This window comes from Gouania willdenowi, chromosome 15 (assembly GCF_900634775.1).
Source record: "Gouania willdenowi chromosome 15, fGouWil2.1, whole genome shotgun sequence".
Lineage (NCBI taxonomy): Eukaryota > Metazoa > Chordata > Actinopteri > Blenniiformes > Gobiesocidae > Gouania > Gouania willdenowi.
The window spans coordinates 15134225-15150353 of record NC_041058.1 but is presented as its reverse complement, the minus strand read 5'-3'; the positions used below and the strand labels follow the sequence as shown (position 1 = coordinate 15150353).

The window sequence follows — 16129 nt, the reverse complement described above, 5'->3', positions numbered from 1 at the left end:
TAGCATAGAATTGTTTGTCACCAGCAGATCGAAACAATTTAACAACATTTTTAAGTTGAATAATAGCATGATCTAATAGAAGCTATTTAGTTATAGTTTCCTGAGCTATGAGCATTTACATTTACAGCCATATGTAAACTGGTGAAGAGGATAGAAGATCATTTACCAGTCCGAAGCACGCAAAACAATTAAGTTATATGATTTGCTTTTGGCAGATACTTAGTGTTAGTATTGTTAATCCACTTCACATATATGAACATATATATTATCATGGTAATAACACAGTGTAAATTGGTTTTAAACCGTAAAGTAACATACCATGTTAAATCACAGAGTTGAGGTCAGTAGATTTTGTGCACAACACATAAAAATAAGCTATTTAATGCATTGGAGAATGAATAGTGTATAAATCTTTGAGATGTCTTTTTCCTTTTATTTTATTTACCTTGAAGCATCTGCATCTAAACCTTCTGGAAAAAAAATGATTGTGCTTTATTATTGACAAATATGAATTTATTCTTAGATTATTCACATTTTCTAATCCAACACAGCAATACAAACCAAGCCAGTCCTCTAAATTTGAGTATTTTACATTATTGAAGGTGCTGCCAGATGTTATTCAAAATAGATAGCAAATATTTTAGCAGCTGTTAATTTGAAGATCAATTGATAATTAATAGGGCTGGGCAACATATTGAGATTTCTCTTTTGGCAATATAGAAAATTACAATATTGATTATTTTTATTTTATTATTATTTTTAGGAGTCGCTGCTTTCGTTACTTAGCAAAGCATTAAAAGCACAGTACTTGGATTTGTGAGTGTGTTCTAACCCAGACCTCCCCCTGAACAAGCCACACTACAGAACTCACACATACTGTCTATCATAGGAGAACAAAGGAAAAGTCGCACATATTGTGCAGCAGTTTGTTCATAAATGTGTCTGTGTGGAAAATTACATCAGCAAATTTAACCCAGAATTGTTCTGGTGAGACTTTTTTGAGTTAAAAATATTGAGATTTATATCGAATATTTCCATTTTGAGAAAAAATATTGAGATATGAATTTTGGTCCATATCGCCCAGCCCTAATCATTAATGACCAAAAATTGGATCGAATAGGGAAAATGGGCTGATGAACTACCCTTATTTTCTATAGACTTCCAGTGAAAACACAGTGTAGGATTTCGCAATGCCAATACATTTTATATAGTTTCATGCTCCCAACTTTGTGAAACATTTTTGCAAATCATTATTGTAAAAAACAAAAAAAAAGACAAAAATTCAAGTGATTTGATGCATAAACACTGACTGAGCTAGATGTGTTTCGAACGTCTCATTACTACGGATGTATGCAGTTTTTCCACACGCATCAAGCAGCATTATTTATTTAAAAAAAAAATATATATATATATATATAATATATAAAATGATGCTCTGCGCTATGTGATAGCTTTCAGCAGAGCGCTTTAGTCCCGCCCCCACTGCCGCTCGGTAACTGGTTTCTGTGTCTGTCAATCAAAAGCAGGTCATTGAGGTGTTTTGTTCGCCGTTCTCTGGGTTCCGTGATGTCGCCAAACAGCGGACCACATAGGACGTCAGACTACTGTGTGAATTGTTTATTTAGTTAACCACAATGGGAGGCTGCTGAGCTTCAGTCATTACCTTTGTTTGTCGCACAGGACGTACCAAGCTGTGTCCATGAATGTAGCATAGCAGCCTGCTAGCTAGCCACTAGGACAGCTAGCTATTGTTTGAGTTGTTGGCTATCATGGCAACCAGCGCTAGCCTTAGCAGCGTCGGCTATACGGGAATTTCCTGCCAAAAATAAGGGTAAGACGACTTTTATACCAATAAATACCCCTAGTTTACAAAGGTCAGACGTGTGGTAGAAACTATAAGCTTCAGAAGTTTTTAATAGGAGCTGGTCAAACTGTATGAAATGATGCTGAACTCCATTCATCTTCGTTGATACAGCTAGCTTTATTTAGACAAATGTCGCTCTCTCGTTTCTAATGATTTATCCATTGAAATAAGATAAAATGAATTAAAGACTGATCCTGTGCCGATGTGGTTATTGGCTTTGTGAATCCTGAACCGTTTTGCAAGCGATTTTAATCGATCTTTAAATGTGTGTGGGCACATCTATGATCTTCCAAGGCCTGGCTGGTTGCTTTGTTTCATGGTTTTACTAATGTACATAATTTAAGCCTTTGATTTTTTGTAACATTCACGGCTGAGTCGTAGATCCCAGGTCCGTTTATTGCATTATTGTCATACACTGCAATATAGAGAGGTGCTCTGAGTTTGACAGATGATGTCTGACAATTATGTTTGGTTTGATCAGCAGTGAGAGAAGGAGCACCTGTGGACCTGGGGCAATAATGGAAGGAAAGTCGACAGAAGCAAGTTATAGTAAATAATGTTGAGATAAATAAATAAAGTTGTCAAAGTGTAGATAGCATGTGTCAAACTCAAGGCCCGGGGGCCAAATCTGGCCGTTCAGAGCATCCCATTCGGCCCTCAGGGAAAAGTGAAAATGACAACTATGGATGTCCTGATACTACTTTTTCACTTCCGATACAATGCCGATATTGCAGCCTTGAGTATTGGCCGATACCTATATTGATCCGATGCGATAACAGCACAAATCATACATACTTTTATTACTTATTTTGTAGAGTGGTATGTTAGAAAAGGCTTGATTAATAAAAAAAATAAATAAATTGAAAAAAACAGACCCATTTATTATAAACCAATGGATTACATATAAATAACCTTTCAGGATAAGAATATTCTGTTATTGAATAAAATAAATTAAAAAATAAAATAAAAGATATTGAAAAAATAAATCCAAAAATATATATTATATCGGAGATTTTAGATGCAGTTCGATAAAATCCGTTTTCTGGCTGATATCCGACCGATATCCGATATCAATATCGGATCGGGACACCCCAAATTATTCAGTTGTAATTTGTTGTTGAAAAAACTTCTCTTATTATTCCACATGATCTCCCCAAATTAAATTAAGTTAGGTAAAAAAAAAAACATTTATGTATCTTTCACTTATCACTTACTGCTAAGATATTGTTGATGTGTTCCATAATTTATGTCTCATTTATAAATGGAAGTGCAAATTTGGGCACATTAATGTTGAAATAGTTTGTTTTTCCACCTAAAACCTGCGGCTCACTTGTGATTGAACTGGTCTGTATTTGGCCCCTGAACTAAAATGTGTTTGACACCCCGGTTGTAGACTATAAAATGTGATGTATTCTTTGGTCAATCATCCAATGCAATGGTCAGTGTGGAGGATGCAGGGAGGGCGGGGTGTACCGATGTGTGGTACTCAGACTGAATCTGTGAGAGCTGCCATTATTTCTGCTTTCGTCTTGATCTATAAATTAAGAGACGGCAATGAAGAAGCTTTGTTATTCTATTGAAACATCAACGTTACAACCAAGTGAGTGATAAACAGTTACAGTTTTACTGTAATGTGTGGAGGAGATATGGAATATATAGAATGGATGTCACAAATGTAGTTAAATAGAAATTAAAAGCAAACAAAGAAGGTTTATGCAGGAGGTCAAAGGGTATCTTCTTGCCTTGGTCTCCCATGAATACATCCTGTTATAATGGCTTTATATTGGAGCCAAGTTATGCAAGACATCTGTCTGACAAACAACACCTCATCTCAGTGATTGGCTTATATAACGCACCTGATCTTCTTGAATTTTGGCCAGTGCCTTTAATGCTGCACTGAATTTTTCATGAGAAGGTGGTTTGTCTTGCCCAAGTCATTGCAAGCTCTGTTTCTGAAACAAACTTGACACTGTTTATCAGCATTGTAGATCATCACAAAGAAGATCTTATTCTAATCAAACTTTGGAAGATGTGATCTTATCAAACTTGTTTTTGTTTGGGTTCCCAGCTGTGGCCACCCTGCATGATGTGTGACAACAGTGAGGCCTGTCAGCAGTCCATCTCTCCCTCATCTCCAGCCACCCACAGAAGTTCCCAGTCTTCTTAAAGTCTGTTCTACCCAACGTTCCAAGATGACTGACAGGAAGGAGCCTCCCTTTTTCAATGATGACAGCGTGGGAACTTTTCAGTACAAGCTCCCATTTTATGATACAATGGAGCTCTTCATTGAGACCCTGACAGGGACTTGTTTTGAGCTCCGTGTGCTTCCCTTTGAGGCCGTCATATCTGTTAAAGCAAAGATTCAGAGGCTTGAAGGTAAGAACCTCATGTGTAGGTAATGCATCACGATTTGTTTGCGTCAACCATAATTTTTAAAGACAAGAAGACTTTACTTGATATAAATATCAATTGTGAGAAGAAATTGATGAAGGCGATGGTGAACACATTTTTGGACATGTGCTCTATAGGGTCATTCCATGTCATCTCAACAAATTTTCAGGACACTGAAATTCCGAAATTTTTGTTCCCTAAAAATTCAATTGGCACACTGTGTAAATTTTTCGTTTGATCAGATGAACACTTTTTGAGATATGGACAATTTAGTGTATCTTTATTTTTCTTCCATTTTTAGCTTTCAATATCTCACAAATTACACCACATGGGAAACTGAAATTTGATATACTAATATGTCTTTACTTACTCTCTCAGAATATACAAAAAGATATTCTATACATCTTATCTGGTGGACAGAAAAGTTTGCTGCGGTTTCGGGCTCAAACATTTTTGGGCCTTCAGTAAACAAGACTGTTTAACTCACTGATGATTAGTCACATTACAAGCATTGGTTCTTGGGTGATGGTCTCTTGAAATCCAAATTGTTTTTACTATTTTCATTGGCCCATTACTGCATGTTGGAATGTAAGAAAATATATGATTTCTGGTTTAATTTATAGTATAAGAATTACTTTCTTGGGATTTGAAACATTTTTTCTGCACCATTACAACACTGTCATTGGTTAAAACATGGTAGAAAGGGGCAACGCCATCATGTTTTACACCAAAATTTGGTTAATTAGGTTCAGGAGATACTATACAGTAACTGCCTTTGCTGGTGATCCTAAAGCAGTGGTTCTCAAACTTTGTTGACCCAAGTACCCCCTTATTTCTGAATTCAAGTACCCCCTTTGTCTAACTACAACATTTTGCTCAGAATTCTATGAAAAAAACAACTATAGAACATCATTATAGAATAAATGAGTGATAACACACATTTTAAAGATTAATCTCATTATCAAAAAAGTGGAAAGAAACAGTATGTTTTGGGATTGTGACTCCATTTTCATATCAAAGACTTTTTTTTTTCTAGAATTAGTTTTGATCATGTTTGAGCTCAGATATTTATTTAATTTTTACTTCATTTTAGTTTAACTAGATCTATATTTCACAAAGAGAAAGTATAGAAATACGAGATTGTGCTTTAAAAAAAGAATAATAATTGAAAAATTTAAAAAATCTATATTAATTTTTCCAAAATATCAGGCAACCCCATTTAAACTCCAGCGACCCCACGTGTGGTCCTGACCCCAAGGTTGAAAAATGCTGATTTAATGGCACTTGAATAGATTTAGTTCTATAATTTTTTATCACTTTATTTGTTCATTTTCCACTCTCTGAACTCTGAAGTACCCCCTGTAGTGCCGTACCCCCATTTGATAAACACTGCCCTAAAGGACTTACAGGCTCTCTCTGTTATGTGGTCACAGTTGCACTACCATGGCTTTGTCCTTAGGGATCTGGCTGCAGTCATTTTTCTATGGTGTCTATATTGCATTCACCTTCACTGTCAAATAAATAATATAGTATGAAAATATTAGCAAGGCTTGTGTGAAATTTGTTTACTTACTGTATCTATAATTGTGTGTAAAGGTATCCCTGTGGCCCAGCAGCATCTCATTTGGAACAATATAGAGCTGGATGATGAACATTGTCTACACGACTACGGGTAAGTCAAGTCTTATCATTCCTTATCTTTTAGAGCATATTGTGCAGTTACAGATCGTGTCTAAAAGAAGAAAATACAGCCTCTGCATGTAGAGATGAGCATTTGTGGTGAAAGAGCAGATAAAGTGGTCATTGTACAAACTGGCCCTCCACCTCCTATGAATTCAGAGGATGTAAACTTGGCATGTCCAGTGCTCGTCTGGCTGCAGATGGTGGCGTTGTTGTGAACGCTCGCCACAATAATGGCCTGTGGTGACATCTTGCTCGCCGTATAACACTACAGAGCGTCTTTTTGAAATTTTAAGGCTGAGGGCGACAAGAGGCGATAAAACATCTGCTCACTCGCAGCAAGTGTTCTACTGAAATTCCCAGCTTGGTGCTTACGTTTATCTATAAATGATCCTATCTTTTGAATTTGCTTTTATCTTGAAATTAAATTAGTTTTTTCCCCTGGTGTGCAGAGTTTATTTTTAAAAATTGACTTTTTTTGATCACACAAGAAATCAAGGTTACATTTTTGAGATGTGTGTCGTAAATGTATAAAAGCGTTATTGCCAGTACCAGTTTTGTGGCCAGAAAAGGATTTTTTTTTCTCTTGACATATTTAGTAATGAAACTAACCATCTTTTAGGAAATGTTGAAACTATTATTATTATTATTATTATTATTATTATTATTATTATTTTATTTTGTTTTTGCAAAATCATTTCATTGCAACTGATACAGTATCAGACTTGCATACTTAGAATTGTTTATGAACAAACACACAGTCACATTCACATTCCCCATTTCTTCAAACCATTAACAGTGTTAGTGGTTACAGAAGTGGGCTTATTCAAAAATAATAACAATAAATTCAAAAATAATTTCCCAAATAATCCAAAAAAAAACCACACACACACACACACACCTATATGTCCGATATAGAAGGTGTGTTTCTAAGTTTTACCCATTGCCCACTTCCCAGTCTGAGACAATGAGTTTGTAATGTTGAATAATACACTCAACAAATTACCCAAAAACATGAACAGACGTGAGTGTTGTTTGATGCACGTCTCACAGTGCTGAGGATCATCTGGTTTCTGTTTGCAGCATTGCAGAGGGCAGCACTTTGAAACTGGTCCTAGCCATGAGGGGAGGCCCAATCAACACCAGGAGAGGTAAGGCTACAGCAGTGTAGATAGATACACACCAAGCTTCATACAGCTTGGTGCATTGTTCAGCCTCTGAACTCCCTGCTTCTTTTTGTCAGTGACTCTGGAGGATCCAACTAAAGACGTGGCTGATCTGATGGAAGACACCAAGGATGACGGTTGGGAGAGAAGTGTTGCTAACAAGCAGGTTACGTTTGTGGTCTACCGTGAGGGCGACCAGCTGAACTTCTTCAGAGTCGTTGACCGGGGTGATGGCACTCTGACACCTCTGTCTGAATCCTTGAGGTTTGAATATAGTTACTTTGAAGTATCGTATCAAACGGGGCTTTTTCCTAATCATTAGCAAATATAAAGTGCTGAATCTTTGACGCTGAAGGCATTTATCTCTGTTGTGTTGTACAGCAGTGGCTCAGGCTACAGTGCAGAGCAGGATGGTGAGAGCTCTGCAGCCGTACAGCAGAGCCGTGAGAACGCCATCACCATGAACAAAATGAAGCAGCTCAAAGCAAAAATGGAGGACATGAACCTCAACAAGAAGGTAAAAATCTTCTGGAAAAAGAGTTGCAGTTTACTAAGCATTCATAAAATCCATATATGTCTTCAATTCCTATAGCACATAAATCCAACACTCAATACTTTTGTGAAGTTAAGACTTTAAATATTTTTAAAGTTTATTTCAGGATATATTCATTGTCTCCTGTGAGGGAATATTGTTGTTTTCCCCAAAACTCCTTATTACACATTTTTGGCACTCAATCAATAAATATTTTCATATATGGTACAGTTATTACATGCTTAAAAAAAAAACACACACACAACAGGAATAAGGCAGGAATAATAGCACCAATAGTGTTAAACATTAAGTCTTACAGAGCAATAGTTATAGATATATGTACGTATACAGTACACGTATAGATAAAGGTAACACAATTTACAAAATAAAATAAAAGTAGGTAAACAAAATACACAGGATAACAATTAAACATACCAGTTATATTGCTTATTTAAAAAGACTTCGTCTGATGGGTCAACAGTTGTAGACGTACTGCAAAGCATAATGCTCTCACTGGGTTTAAGAGGATTGAGATTAAATTTACAATAGCAGGGACTGATTATTAAGTTCATTTTGACAATAATAATAATTTGGAATAATGTTCATTCTATTGATGAGATAAGCACTATGGTGTGATGTCACTGATACTGTAGAGGAGGAGGAGAATAGACCTAAGTTGTAAAGTTTATCTGCCTCTTTTTGTTTTTAGAAATCTGCAAAGGTAAAGTGTCGAGTCCCCGTCATCCCACACCCCTGCAGCAGCTCTGTTGGAGGTTCCAGTACACGCCACCATCGCCTGTTCCGTTCACTGCTACAGATGAACCCCGCTCGGCATCCAAACACCATGCTCCCCCCGATTCTAGACCACGAACCAGTTGACCCCCCCTCTGCTGTGTCCTCTTCCCACTTGTCTCTACCCAGACGCGCCACCCCCTCCTTCCCCTCATCCTCCTGTTATATGCTTCAGGAAGAGGAACCGTGGGAGATATGCCCACCGTTTGCAAAAATCTGCCCCCCTCCCAAAGTGCCTGGGTTGGATATTAGCAGCACCAGGTTAATGAGGGACTGTGTGTACCCCCAGCTGCCCCCACTCTGTACCAGGGGTCCACCTGAAGCCACCTTTGACCCAGTGGAGCCTGCTGGGGAGGCAGTCAGACTGGGTTTGTTAGAAGAAGCTGTTGGTTTAGTATCACCGACTCAACCTGGAGCTGCATTTGGAGAATTGTCAGACCCTCTGAGTTTAGACGTGTCCCCCCAGCCAGAGGCAGGCTGTCAGCTTTATGATGTAGGGTCCCAGCACCAGCTTCCTCACCCCCCCTCCCCACTCAGTCCCTGGACTCTGGGGGCAGATGGTTCTCTCACCAGCAGACCAGACCGAGCTCAGCTTGGCTCATCGTTCCATGTCGGCCCATCCTCTCCTATGCCTGCATCCACCTCTCCACCCACGTCCACCATGCTGTTATCTCAGCCCTACGACGCCACACGCTCCTTTTTAAGGCCTAACTTTCAAGCACAGTCTTCAGCGAAGTCCGGAAACAAATGTCCCAAATCCCCCACCACCACCACTGTGTCTAATCATCCATCACATCTACGGTGCATTAGAGTTGAGTCACCTGGCAAGAGGCAAGAGCTGCTCTCCAAAAATGAAGCACGAGGGATCACTAAGTTGGCAAACCAAGCCAGCAAGGACCCACTCGGGTCTTTAAACAACTCTGAGCTGCTGGCCTCCTTCACTACCAGCACCGTACAAAGCAGAAGGGACTGCCTTGGTGAGAGTGTTGGACTGGCCTTTCCTCCTGCTACAGCTTCAGTTCAGAGCAGCATCAGCTCCAGGCTGCCCTCCATCCCCTCTAACAGGCGTCTACAGGAGGACCTCATTGGACAAATGTCACCGTTGAACTGGGCACCAGCTTCCTTTATGGTAAGGAAGTTTTTAGTCAGTTGTTTTATTAAAGAATGCTTTCCGTGCGTGTGTTTTTAAAAATTTGAACGAAAACCATTAGAATTAGATTATATGTTACTGTAATGTAGGAAAAGGGGTGGGACGTACAAAAAATATGTGTATGTAGTAATTATTGTTTAGTTTTTCTGGAGGGAAGCCATCTGCATCAAGTCTTTGGTTAATGTAATATTGTTTTTTGTATTATTGCATTTGTTTGAAATAAAACAGTATATCATTGAAATAAAACAGTATATCATTAAGAACTACTGATTTTTTTCTTTGTTCAACTCACAAACAATGTAAAACTTAGTCATTTAATGAATAAATGATACACCAAATTGATTGATTTTGCCTAGAAAACTTTTCCAAAGTGCATGAGCATTGATTCGTCCGCAAATCAAAGTGTGTATCAATCTCTAGTTTTCTCACCTAAATAAGTGACAGTAATAACTTTGCAATCTGCCCTGTTTTATGTAATAATGCATTAATTTTAACAATCCAGGCAAATGTCTTCTTTGTCTTTCCAGACTTCCAATACTGTTTCATCAACTGGGGGAGTTGTGCCTTTATTTGGGACAATAGGTAAGTTAGACATGCTATAGTAGGATAGGAATGCATGTTGTAGGATGTGGGTTTTAATGCTGAGAAATGGCTCCAGTGTGTTGCATAATGTGCATGTGCTCATTGGGAAACCTGCATACCGTACATTACGAGTGCCACGCCTTCTTTGTGTTAATGTAACACTTCCTAGAGTAGCAAAAGCAGCACAAACACTTCAGTCCAAGCCCCAAACAGCTGCGCCGTCATTTTTTTTTTTTTGCCACCATTGCTAGGTATTTATTAGAAGCTCAGACATTTTTGTGTGCTAAGAATTTATTGTTGGCCTTTTGTGAATTGGCATCAAACAAACTAATCTGAGTATTGTGAATTGAGTTTTTCAAAGGCCTTTCCAATCCGTTCTGTATTTGTATTTTCTTCCAAAGGCGTTTTTCAGAAAGTATTTAATCTTCATGTTTGTTATTTGCTGGTTTATCATCTTTAAATGTTTGTAGTCTTCCAGTCCATACTAACTCACACAGTCCATATTAACTCACACAACCTAAAATCAATAGACTTTGTTCAAGTTTCGTGAACTCTGTTCTCTGAGATCACTCTAATACTGTCAAACAGAACTTGCACTGAATTGACTTGCATTTCATATCAAGAGAAGCATTTATGCTTTTAATAGCAGGACTTTTTCCCCTCAGTTCACACTTAAGTGCAGGGATGCGATGGCTGGCTATTATCTGTGATTGGCTCTCTTGTCATGCAACTCAAAAAGATCATCTCTCTTTCTCTCTAAAAAGTGTCTATTCGTACAGTTGCCGTACGTATAGACACTTTTATTGATACGTTCACCGAAGTACACGTACGTAGCATCTTAGGGTTAGGGTTAGGAATAGTTTCTATCACAACCATTTTTAGGGTTAGGGTTAGGTTTGGTCTTAGTCACGTGACCTAAACTGGCCAATGAGGGGCGCCGGTACAGATAGAATGTCTGTATAGTCATACGTCAACCGTACGGATAGCCACTGCGATCTCTCTATACCAGGGGTCTACAAAGGAGCCATTTTGCCTAATCTCACCTGGATTAAAATCCTTCCGGAGCCGTAAAAAAAATACCTTCTCAATGAAGACAATACAGTGTATAAGATTCTATACAGTTAAAATAATTTTGAATAATTTGATGAGTTAATGGATTTCAAAGGCTACAAAAAATAACTTGAATTTGATAACACGTGATTATGTCGGTCAACACATGCTAATTTCTTGCAACCTATCAAGCATGCATATTAAGACGGCATATGTTGGCAGTTAAATAAATGTTTCCCCACACAAATGAAATTTCTATTTTCTTCCAGAATAGTCTTTTTGTTAGTTTAGTTATTTTACCAGGATCTTACCGGGATTTAAAACTTAAGGTTAGCCACTGGTGCAAGGAAAGTTGATGGTCAGTAAAGGTTGCAGGAGGTGGAGTTATTGCACAATTTGATTTATTTTACTCATCAATAATCAGTACCCTCTGTAAGAGTTATATATATATATATTCAGCTTCTCTCTGGGCTACCGTTTAAGTGATGATATGATGGTGTAAAATTTGTCCCTGGCATTTTTCAAGCTCAGCAAAATATCGGACTAAGGCTGCACGATTAATCAGTATAAAATCAAAATTGGATTATTTATTGAGCGCCATTTTTTTAAAAAGTCAATATCGGAAAATCGATATTCTATCTTCTATATTTTAACATTTTTTGTTAAAGCTTTGCAGTTGTACTTTATTCCCAATATGGTAATTTGTTTTAACTTTTTAAATGAAAAGAAAACACTAGAAATAATTTAATCCAGTGTCTCTTTTTTTTTTTTTTTAAATCAAAAATGAAATTTTGTGTTGAGATAAAATCATGCAGCCTTACTGTATATTAGACAATACGATAATAACATTAACATTAAGGAGATTTAATGGATAAACAAGTGTAAAACTGCGTCGATCCCCATTCACCATCTCCTGAAATAACAACCTGAACAGAATCTGTCATTGTCTTTGTTTGTAGACGTCCTAACTTCCAGTTTAGGCAACAGTTTAATCGTTATTTCTTCATATCCTGGAATCTATTGTTTGTTTTCCAAAGTCAGATCTAAGATATAAACAAAAGACTGTTTTAATAGAAATGTCGAAACTGACAGCAACCAGTGAACCATGCTGAGATCGATGTCACTATAATATGTTTGTTCCTTTGATTGTCTCTGCTACAGCGTTTTGTGTACATTTCTCTTTTATTATTTGAATGTCAGATAAAAAGTGACAAATATGCATCTGATTAACTGAAATAGTTGTGAAGAGAATGTGAATTTATGTCATTTGTTTGTACCCTCGAGATGGAACCATGGATTTAGGAAAGCAACACTTCTGAGATGAATATGAATTATCCAAATTATAAAATGCCTTTTTGAGCCTTTTTTTGTCATTGTGACGTCACGTTTTAATATGCCATCAATCATTAGAGCTTTTTTTTCCTCCTGTAACTCTTCTATCATCCAGCTATCGGTTAATGGAATAGAGTTCTCTCTTGCAGGCGCTCCAACATTCCACCTACCTCCAGTCAAGGCTCCCACAGGCACTAAGAAGAAAAGCTCAAAGCACTGCTTCCTTTGTGGCAGGAAGACGGGGCTGGCCACCAGCTATGAGTGCAGGTATGAAGACCCTGAGCATTTCCCACCCACACTCACACAGCTGAGCACTCGGTTCTTTTTTCTCTACATTTTGGCCGCCCTGTCCTTGAAGACAAACTTTTAGTAAAAGTGTATTTTCTTGGCTTGTCACATTCTATCTGTCACATCATATATTGGTATGGATCACTTACCACTCTGTGGCCTTGTCAGGGACCGACAGGGACAGCCTTGAGTGTTGCATACTGGTAGCTCTAGTTGCTTTTAGAGGAATAGCTGTTAATAATAGGGGTGTGCATTGGCATGATTCTGACCATACCATTCACGATTTGCATGACACTATACAATATATCCCAACACTAACCAATATAGTATAAAATACAATTTATTTATTTATTTTTTACTTGCGAGAACAAGTAAATGGTAACTAACTGTATTTCAAGCACCAACATCAAAAACAAGTGGTGTGTGTTTATCAAACTGTGAAATTACATTTTTCAAAAAAAAACAGATTCTGATGATGTTAAGTTCTTTAATTCTTAAAACAAAAACAAAAAAACATCTATAAAAGTACCCAATATGTTTTTTGAAAATTAATTTCTGAGCTAAAATGCATTAACGTGTGAGGTAGTTTAACAAGGTCTGATGTGGTTCACTGACACTTAGTGAACAGGCATTTATGTTAGCGCAATTAAATAGTTTTTTCATGAAAAAACATTTAAAAAATTTGGACATTTTTCGGATCGATACGGTAATTGCACAGTAAAATATCACGTCGTGATACAGTATATCTCCAATTGATTTTTTTGTACACCCGTAGTTTATAAATATGTAAAACCTCAGGCATACAAAGTTAATTACTCACAAGTTTTGATTGTATGTTTGTTTTTTACCCTTTTAATCAAAGATTGTTTATTTTAGTGTCTAATGTAATGTGTTATGTTCATTTATTTAACGCGTCTGGTTTCCAACCTCTCAGGTGTGGCCAAAACTTCTGCGCCACCCACCGATACGCAGAGACCCACAGCTGCACGTATGACTACAAGAGCGCAGGACGGCGGTTTTTACAAGACGCCAACCCTCTTATCAGCGCTCCAAAGCTGCCCAAGATCTAAACCCTACAAGGAAGGCCAGCTAAATAACTGCAAATCATACTGATGGAATCAGGAAAGTCATATTATCAAAGGACATTTTTAAAGAAAAAAGGAACTTTTAACACCACTCCGTGCTTTTTTTTTTTTTTAAAAGAAAAAAAAAATGCCAAGTTTGCTTCAAATCATTTAAAATATCCTGCAATGCCAAGTGTGAATAAGGAGTGGACTGATGTGGCTCAGAATTATTAGTTATCACCTTTTGACAATGTGAAATTATTTATCCTATCTGTTGTTTGAAGTTTGTTTTTTTTTCTTGTTGCCTAAAATATAGCAAAAATGTTGTGCATGTATATAGGTAGGTTTTGCTCAGTATATCTACTGCACGTTCACACAACTATATTTGTTTTTGATGGCCTTTTTTTCTAAGTCTGACTGTGGATGGATTCATTTGACAAGTCTTGGACAGATGCACTTTAGCTCTAAGATATTTATACATAAACCTTCCTATGTCACGCAGGAGAGGGCTACATACATTCTGTGTTTGTCTGTGTTTATTCTATTTAGATTTTTTATATTCTGCACATTGACTAAGTTTTTCTTACATGGGCACATCATGCATATTCACATTTCTTATGAAATATTTCTTTGAACTACAGTATACCCATGTAGTCATCAAATTTTAATTATTATTATTAAATACTTATTTAAGTCAATAGTGTGTGTATGTATGTGAGAGGAACAGAGATGTGTTTGCAATCGGCGTAAATTGTATTAAACCTGGAGAGGGCGGTGGTGTTTATGGTATTTATGATGTATTGACAGTGAGGTGGTTGCCATTTAAAAAATTTTTTTGTAAGTCTTTTTAAATTTGCTTTGTTGCATAACACTTTAAATGCTGTTGAAGTATCTAAAGCAGGTTTGATCCAATAAAGTTTCTTTCCATACATTTTGTCCAACAGTTGTGGATGTGTAATGGTAATAAAAAGGTGTTTTTCTGTCGAGTCACGTTCCCCCTTTTCAAACATCCATTTTTAATTCTCACTGCTCATATCGGCTTACAAAGGACATAGAGCGGGTTAGACATTTGTGACACAGACGTTGACTTTTATATGTTTTTAGGCTGTGGACATAACCAGAATATCTGAGGTGGTTCCTGCTCCAAACTCATTTCTTCCTGTTTCACATTATCTGCTTCATTGAATATTTGACATTTCTACCATCACACTGCACTGAGTTGAGAACGATTTCCATTACAAACCCATCTTATCTAAATAATCAACAACAAACTGCGTTTTCAGGTTCCTTCTAAGTTTGTAATTTTAATCAAAATATTGTTTAATGTTGCAAAGTAACGATGCATGAGGGGTTTGGATCCTATTTGCCAATGAAGCATTAAACACAGGATGTGATGTTAAATTGTCTTTTGTGCCAAAAGATGGTCACATAAGGTTTACCATTTGAGAGTGGTGTGGGAGCTGTGTCTCAGATATGGGATGAACGTACATTTTTGATGCATCATCATCGGTGTTCCTTTGAATCGGGGGGTGTTTCGGATTTTTCAACACTAGACACTCTCATCAAAGGTGGCCAGCTACAGGGTGATCAAGCCTGAGCTTGCATCCCATAACTGTTTCCCATTTTCTCCTATCTGCAGATGTTTTTCTCCCTAGGAAGTGTTGATCTCCTCCTTTGATGTTCTCTGTGGCTGGGTGGAGTCCATCACCAGCGTTGTACCAACCTCTTCAGTAGCTGGGTTTCCATTACAGATTTTCGCAAAATGAAAGTAAAATTTCTAAAGGTTGATAAAGTATAATTGAGCTTTTTTATTTTTTATTTTTTTGGGCTCTAGTGGCCTTTATATGACAGTTGCTTTACAGGAAAGGGATCAGAGAGAGCAGGGAATGACACGCAGCAAAGGGTCCCAGGCCGGGAATCGAACCTGGACCGGCTGCAGGTGAGGAACTACAGCCTCCGTACGTGGGGCGGGGGCTCAACCCACTGAGCTACACACCACCCCATAATTGAGCTTTTAACATGTTTCCATTGAATGTTGTTTTGGGCAGGTGCCTTGTTACTCCTGTCTTCGCAGCAGGAGGATGAACGCTCCAAACCTCCTTCTAACACTATATTCTTGTTGTTTCACGTCTAATGTGGCATTAATAATGTTTAAGTAAAATGCTAAGATATGTCTTGGTCTCCTCTTCTGTTTACACATACTGCACCATGTTTTCTTGAAGAGAAATTGTCACGTGA

At 37.6% G+C, this 16129-nt stretch overlaps 1 protein-coding gene across 2 annotated transcripts; it reads left to right on the top strand.

Annotated features, from left to right (window-relative positions):
- The first annotated feature begins 1516 nt into the window (after positions 1 to 1516).
- Positions 1517 to 14820, top strand: zfand4 (zinc finger, AN1-type domain 4). Of its 2 annotated transcripts, XM_028469560.1 has the most exons (11): positions 1517 to 1831; positions 2346 to 3464; positions 3933 to 4240; positions 5852 to 5927; positions 7019 to 7086; positions 7179 to 7365; positions 7483 to 7618; positions 8343 to 9554; positions 10103 to 10157; positions 12689 to 12806; positions 13762 to 14820. In XM_028469560.1, exons 3-11 carry the CDS (start codon positions 4057 to 4059, stop codon positions 13895 to 13897), a joined length of 2172 nt encoding a protein of 723 aa, XP_028325361.1. In that variant the 5' UTR covers positions 1517 to 1831; positions 2346 to 3464; positions 3933 to 4056; the 3' UTR covers positions 13898 to 14820. The 2 variants fall into 2 exon arrangements, with proteins under 2 accessions (XP_028325361.1, XP_028325360.1); XM_028469559.1 differs by lacking the exon at positions 2346 to 3464.
- The last annotated feature ends 1309 nt before the right edge of the window (positions 14821 to 16129 follow it).